This window comes from Sorex araneus, chromosome X (assembly GCF_027595985.1).
Source record: "Sorex araneus isolate mSorAra2 chromosome X, mSorAra2.pri, whole genome shotgun sequence".
Classification (NCBI taxonomy): domain Eukaryota; kingdom Metazoa; phylum Chordata; class Mammalia; order Eulipotyphla; family Soricidae; genus Sorex; species Sorex araneus.
In genome coordinates, this window is record NC_073313.1 from 265,090,172 (window position 1) to 265,097,633 (window position 7,462).

Here is a 7,462-nt window from a genome sequence, read left to right on the forward strand (position 1 = left end):
TTGCGTGTGGGGGCCCTTCGATTAGCCCTTTGATTACTGGATGAATTAATAATCAACAGAGCAGAAGTAATGGGGACCCAGAGGACGGCGCCTGTGGGTGGGGTGTCGGCCCAGGCCGCTGACCTGGCCCTTGTTGTAAAGTGCCCAAGTGTGGGGCCGAGAGGGTGAAGGGCCCCTGCCTCTGGGGCACCCTCCGTCCACCCAGGGGCTGGGTCGGGGCGGGGGTCTTCAACCATGTCAGGTATAAGACATGACCCCCCCGCGTTTTGCTTTGTTTGAGGGGCACACCTGGTGGTCCTTGGGGCTCTCCTGCCTCTGAGCTCGGGGATCACTCCTGGCAGGGCTCGGGGGCCAGCCGTGGTGCTGGGGACCCGCCGGGTACAAGGCAAGGGTCCCACCCGCTGTGCCATCGCTGCAACCCAGCACCCAGCAGCCGTCACCTCGCTGCCGCGCCTGACCCACGGGGGGCTGCAGAGTGGGCTGAGAGGGTGGTGGGCGCTCTCGCTGTCATGCGCCAGGCCCAGGTTCGGTTCCCTGCGCTGCCACCTCACCCGGGCACCCACCGTGGGTATGACCCTGCCGCTCCAAACGCTGAGTGGTCAGGCCTGCCGGAAGGACCCAGGCCCGGAGCACTAGCACAGCAGGGCCGACCCGGGTTCGATCCCCAGCATCCCATACGGTCCCCTGAGCATCGCCAGGAGTGATTCCTGAGTGTGGAGCCAGGAGTAACCCCTGAGCACTGCTGGGAGTGACTCAAAAAAAAAAAAGCCGGCCAGACTCCCCAAGGGAGAGGGGGGCGGCCCACAGGCCCCCAACCCTTCTCAGCGGCCAAAGAGAAAAAAAAAAGTCTGACCCCCTGAAGGAGCTGGAGGGAGCCTGACCCTGACTCAGCCCCACCCCGCCGCACCGCCTCTGTTGGGGCTCAGGGCCCCTCTGTCCCCCCCACTCCCAGCACAGGGAACCCGAGCTGGCATTGTCCCGGAGCAGCTGACGGCCTGCGGTTGCCGGTGGGACAGCTGGCGGCGAGCGGCCCTGTGTGGGCAGGCGGTGGGGAGCCCCGTGCCCGGCCCGGCCCGGCAGACAGCTGAGCACCATGCACGGAGCACTGCCGCTGCTCCTGCGTCTCGTGCTGCTGCTGGCCGGATGCCGGGGTGGGAACCAGGGCCCGGGGGGCCGGGGGGCTCGGCGCGGGGGCCTGCTTCTCCGCCTGCCCGTGTCCGGGCGCCGGGGTTCACGGTGTCGCCCGCAGGGGCCCGCGGCCGGAACCAGGAGGAGCGGCTGCTGGCCGACCTCATGCGCGGCTACGACCAGCACCTGCGGCCGGCGCGGCACGAGGCGGACGTGGTCAACGTGAGCCTGAAGCTCACCCTCACCAACCTCATCTCCCTGGTGCGTGGGCCGGCCTGGGGGGCGGGGGGGTTGCCCCTGCTGCCCGGGTGTGGGGGCTGCTGACTCCCTCTGACCCCCAGAACGAGCGAGAGGAAGCTCTGACCACCAACGTCTGGATCGAGATGGTGAGCGCCCCCTCTGCTCCCTCTGAGCTCCCCCCGGGGGGGGGGGGCGCTGCCGGAACCCCTGCTCCGTTCCACAGCAGTGGTGCGACTACCGGCTGCGCTGGGACCCCCAAGACTACGAGGGCCTGCGGGTGCTGAGGGTCCCGTCCACCATGGTGTGGCTGCCCGACGTGGTGCTGGAGAACAAGTGAGGAGGGCGCGGGCGGGGGACAGAGGGGGCCCCCCCACCCACACCGAGGGGCCAGGAGACCGGCTTGAGCTGGTGAGGGCAGGGGCCTGGGTTGGGACAGGCTCTGCCAGTCTGGGTTGGGGTGCAGAGAGCGCCCCCAGGAGGGCTGTCGGGGACCAGAGAAATGTCTAGGAGACGCCTGCTCTGGCTGGGTGCCCGCCCCCCACCTTCCTTCCTTGGTGTCAGGGGACTTGGGGATACCAGAGAAGTGGTACAGTGGGCTACAGCGTTTGTCTTGCACAAGGCTGGCCCAGGTTCGATCCCCAACATCTCACATGGTCCCCTGGTTGTCCCCCTCCACCCCCCACAGAGCCAGGAGGGAGCCCTGAGCACTGCTGAGGGAGCAGGGAGAGCAAGGGAGTGGGGGAGGGTGGGAGGAGGAGGAGAGAGGGAGAGAGGAGAGGAAGCAGGGATGGGGCGGGAGGAGATTTCCCTGAAGGGGGGGCAGCAGGGGCTGGTGTCCGCAGCCTGGCCACTATTGGCCTCTGTGCAAGGTGTTCAGGCATGTTAGCCTATGAATGACATGGAGGGTGTGTTCAGTCGTGTTGACCTGCGTGTGATGTGTATGGCATGTTCAGGCATGTTGACCTGTGTGCAGTGTAGATGGCATGTTCAGACGTATTGACCTGTGGTGGTGTAGATGGCATGTTCAACGACATGTTGACCTTGCACTGCGTGGACGGCTTATTTAGGTGTGGTGGCCTGTGCATACCACATGTTCACGTGTGTTTCTGAATAGCATGTTCACATCTGTGTGCAGCACAGATGGCATGTTCAGGCGTGTTGCCCATGTTTAATGTGGACGGTATGTTCAGGCGTGTTGTCCCATGTGCAGTGTAGACTGTGTGTTCAGGTGTGTTACCCTGTGTATAATGTGGACTGTGTGTTCAGACATGTTGGTCTGCGTGAGGCATGGACTGCATGTTCCATGTGTTCAGGTGTGTTGCCCCATGTACAGTGTGGATGGCATGTTCAGGCATGTTGGTCTGCATGTGGCATGTGCTGAATGTTCCACATGTTCAGGCGTGTTGCCCGGGTGCAGCGTGGACTGTATTCCAGCATGTTGCCCGGGTGCAGTGTGGACTGCGTTCAGGCGTGTTGCCCCATGTGCAGTGTGGACGGCGTGTTCGAGGTGGCTCTCTACTGCAACGTGCTGGTGTCCCCCAATGGCTGTGTGACCTGGCTGCCGCCCGCCATCTTCCGCTCCTCCTGCCCCGTCTCCGTCACCTACTTCCCCTTCGACTGGCAGAACTGCTCCCTCGTCTTCCAGTGAGGCCCGGGGCCCTACTGAGAAGGGGCCCGTGGGGAGGCGGCTGGGGTGCACCCTTCCCCCGGGGCCCCCACACCTGGCTAGGCCCCCACAGCACCCACCGCCATCCCCGTTGTGGAGAGGAGGAGTGGCAGCTGCTCAGGGCCCAGTCTGGGGGCAGCCCAGCAAGGACCCCGACCCTCCACCTGTAGATCATCGGCTCAGACTTGACACTGTTTAGGCAGAAAAGCAGGTGCCGTCCTATGAAGCTTCTCGAGGGTAAAACACAAGCTGGAGAGAGAGTGCCAGGGTCAGGTGGCTCCCGGGCACCAAATGCGGTCCTCCGAGCACCGCCAGGAGTCACCCTGAGCATAGAGCCAGGACTAAGTCCTGAGCACTGCTGGGCATGACCCAGGGGGCACCTAAAATTTTCTAAGTGATCTAAAACACAGATGGGGCATGGGGGTGAAATACAGAGTGACCACAGGCCCCGGGGCGGGAGGGGGCGGGAGGAGTCCAGAGGGGCCGGTCACTGCTGCATGACCCTCACCCAAACAACAGAGGTCCGTCCACTGCCTGCTCCCCCTTTGGCCCATGCTGGGGTTGGGGGAGGCCCCAGGGACGTCTGGAGGCAGCCTGCGTGCTGCCGGCGGACCACCCTGCGGCCCCCCGGCTCCAGGTCCCAGACCTACAGCAGCAGCGAGATCAACCTGCAGCTGAGCCAGGAGGACGGGCGGCCCGTCGAGTGGGTCCTCATCGACCCTGAGGCCTTCACAGGTAACTGCACACGAGCACGCGGCCTCCCGCGGCACTGCAGAAGACAGCCGTGAACCGCCGCCCCGAACACCTCTGTTGTGTTCTGTGGGGCAGGGCTGGGGACCATGCGATCTGGGGGACTGGCACGGGGGCGCCCCACACGCCGAGCGGGTGCTCCAGCCCTTGGAGTCATCGCTGTGGCCCCAAACCCATTCCCCCCACCATTTTAATTAAGGTATCGTGATTTACAATTTGGGGGGGGGGCTGGAGAGATAGCACAGTGGGTAGGGCGTTTGCCTTGCATGCGGCCAACCCGGGTTCGATTCCCAGCATCCCATAGGGTCCCTCGAGCACCGCCAGGAGTAATTCCTGAGCGCATGAGCCAGGAGTAACCCCTGTGCATGGCTGGGTGTGACCCAAAAAGCAAAAAAAAAAAAATACAAAACAATTTGGGGGGGCGCGCCACACTTACTCCTGCTTGGGGCCGACTCCAGTCCTGGAAGGCTGGGGAGAACGGCTGGGGCGCCAGGCATCGAGCCCTGGTGGGCTGTGTGCAGGGCAAGCCCCCTGCCTGCCGTGCCATGCCTCCGGCCCTGGTTACGGTACCGCTGATAACAGTTCCCTGCGTACACGGTTCCGACACCTCGGCCACCTCCGGGCTTGGGGGAGGGGCTGCAAAGTGCACGTTTCTGTGATGAGGAGTTTCGTTTGGGCATGAGAGTGGCCGAGGACCCCCTCCCCACCCCTCTGTGCCGAGCCACTCCTCAGGGCCCTGGGGCACCTGTGCCCATCGGCCTGCACCCACCCACCTCCTGCAGAGAACGGGGAATGGGCCATTCGGCACCGGCCGGCCAAGATGCTGCGGGGCGCCGGTGAGCCGGGGGCAGAGGCGGGCCAGCAGAAGGTGGGCTTCTACCTGCTCATCCAGCGCAAGCCCCTCTTCTACGTCATCAACATCATCGCCCCCTGCGTGCTCATATCCTCAGTGGCCATCCTCATCTACTTCCTTCCTGCCAAGGGTAGCTACCTAGGGCTGGGGGGCTGGCGGCCTGGGGCCGAGGCGGCCACCCGCTCAGCCCTGCTGGTGTCCGGCAGCGGGTGGCCAGAAGTGCACCGTCGCCATCAACGTGCTCCTGGCACAGACCGTCTTCCTCTTCCTGGTGGCCAAGAAGGTGCCGGAGACCTCCCAGGCGGTGCCGCTCATCAGCAAGTGAGGCCGGGCCCACCCCGCCTTGGTGCCCCAGGCGCCCTCGGTGTCCCGGGAGTGGCAGCTCGGGGCGGGGGTGCCGACTGGAGTGGGGTGCACAGGGCCTGCCCACCCCACCCCCTGCAGGTACCTCACCTTCCTCCTGGTGGTGACCATCCTCATCGTGGTGAATGCTGTGGTCGTGCTCAACGTGTCCCTGAGGTCCCCGCACACACACTCCATGGCCCGCGGGGTCCGCAAGGCAAGGCCAGGCCCCTCCCCACGGCCCACTCGCTCCCCACCTCCCGCCCACCCCACTGAACTGGGGAACAGCCCCATGGACACACGTGGACTCGCCCTGTAGCCCCCAAGTGGCAGGCTGCAGGGTGTGGCTCGCCGAGGCCCTCTGCCCCCCAGTCTGTGTGTGCCGGTGGCCCCCTGGACCTCGCGTCCTGGGTCAGGGCAGCGGGGCTGGCATCTCCCCACCCCCGCGGTTTGAGTACCCAGGCTCAGTAACGGCCCACCGCCCAGATTCCCTCCTGCTCCCCCCCCCGCCCCGCCCCCGCAGGTGTTTCTGCGGGTCCTGCCCCAGCTGCTGCGCATGCACGTGCGCCCACCGCGCGCCCCGGTGCCGGTGCGGGACCCCTGGCCCCGCGGCGGCTCGGTCACAGCGGCAGAGGAGGGGACCCTCCGACTGCCCCGCAGCGAGCTCCTCTTCCGGCAGCGGCCGCGCAACGGGCTGGTGAGGGCGGCGCTGGAGCGGCTGGGTGAGGAGGGGCGCGGCGAGAGCAGAGCAGACGGGACGGGACGGGGCTGCAGGGGGCCTGGGGTCCGGCTTCTGCCCCGCTCACCCCGTGCCTCCCTGCCCCAGAGCAAGGCCCCGAGCCCGGCCTGACCCAGGAGCTGTGCGGGAACCTGAGACAGGCCGCCCCGGCCATCCAGGCCTGCGTGGCCGCCTGCAACCTCATCGCGCGCGCCCGGCACCAGCAGGCGCACTTCCACAGCGTGAGCCGGCCTGGGGCGTGGGGGGCCCAGCGCGGGACCCCGGGGGTGCAGGGGGAGCAGGCCGCTCACCTCGGGTGGACCGTGCAGGGACGGGGATGATGGGGGCAGGGGTAGCCCGGTCTCAGGGGAGCCCAGAGGAAGCCAGAGAGAGAGAAAGGTGGGCAGGGGTTGTGGCCTGGTGGAGGGTCTATGTTGTGTTGGCCCCGGGCTCTGGGGCAGGCTGGGGGCCATTTCCTGTCACCCATACCTGCCCCCCGCGCCCCCACCAGGGGAATGAGGAGTGGTTTCTGGTGGGCCGAGTCCTGGACCGAGTCTGCTTCCTCGCCATGCTCTCGCTCTTCATCTGTGGCACGGCTGGCATCTTCCTCATGGCCCACTACAACCGGGTGCCCGCCCTGCCATTCCCTGGAGACCCCCGGCCCTACCTGCCCTCCCCCGACTGAACCAAGCCACGCTGAGCTGAGCGGCCCCGGGCCAGCTGTTGGGGGAATCTGGGAATAAAGGCCCGAGTGCAGCCCGGGGCGTGTGTGTGTGCGCGCGCGTGCGTGGGGCCCGGTGGCCGTGGGGGTGCTGTCCCGATCTCTGGGGGGCTGTGGCCACCGTTGCTGGCTCAGCTCGGCTCTCCCCATTTCGGCCAAGCCTTAGCGTCTTGGAAGCCCAGAGGCTGTTCCATGTGGCGCCCTCAACTAAGCCACACACCAGCCCTCTGTGCATGGACCTGGTCTAGTTCCCCGTGGACGCCTGAAGGAGGAAATCAAGGACCGTGCTGGGGCCAGGACACAGTGCCGCACACCTCACATATGCCCGACCTAGTCTGATGTCTAACACCAGCCCGGTTCCTTGAGGACCCCTGGGTGCAGCCCCGGAGATCCCCAGAAATACGAGGTTGCTTGGGGACCCCCAGCACCCGGGGTCTGAGCAGTATCACATCCTGGGGCTGTTGCGTTGAGGCGCCGGTGCCAGGGAGGCTGGCTGAAGACTGCCAGTGAGGCCCCTCCGCCTTCACTTGGGAGCTCCTCCCAGTCCCCGCAGGGAAAAACACGGAGGAAGGAAGGTGGGGTGAAGGTGACAGGTAGCAAGCAAGTCACTCTCTGCAGGCGCCCCTCCGTCTGCTCCGTGCACTCAGCGCCATCCGCGCTGGTCACAGGCCTTTTGACCTGTGACACAAAAGATATCAAGAGTTCTCACAGCGCCATGCACATACACGTCACCATCCCCCCAAGTTTCACGTGGCCAAACTCAAGCAGCCTCCAAGAATACTGGTGCCCGAATATTCTTTGGCGCTCAGAACCTCCACTCTGGCCCGATCTTAGACCCCGTGAGAGACTCCACAAGGGGCTGGAGAGAGGGCCTTCAGGGCTGGGCACAGGCTCTGCACCTGTGCCCCAGGGCCAGTGTCCATCCTCCGCACAGGACCCCCAGGCACCCCAGGATTCCAGGAGGAGACCCTGACCCGCCTCTCCCGGCCCTGATTAGTGAAAAGATTGCCAGTAAAGACTTCCCCCCCCCATCTCCCGCCCATC

General features: G+C 65.8%; 1 protein-coding gene across 1 annotated transcript; it reads left to right on the forward strand.

Moving 5' to 3' along the window:
• The first annotated feature begins 1,093 nt into the window (after positions 1 to 1,093).
• Positions 1,094 to 6,382, forward strand: CHRNG (cholinergic receptor nicotinic gamma subunit). The gene is made up of 12 exons (XM_055122828.1): positions 1,094 to 1,151; positions 1,250 to 1,389; positions 1,470 to 1,514; positions 1,592 to 1,701; positions 2,857 to 3,012; positions 3,672 to 3,769; positions 4,567 to 4,767; positions 4,844 to 4,958; positions 5,082 to 5,196; positions 5,503 to 5,701; positions 5,806 to 5,939; positions 6,209 to 6,382. Exons 1-12 carry the CDS (start codon positions 1,094 to 1,096, stop codon positions 6,380 to 6,382), a joined length of 1,545 nt encoding a protein of 514 aa, XP_054978803.1.
• The last annotated feature ends 1,080 nt before the right edge of the window (positions 6,383 to 7,462 follow it).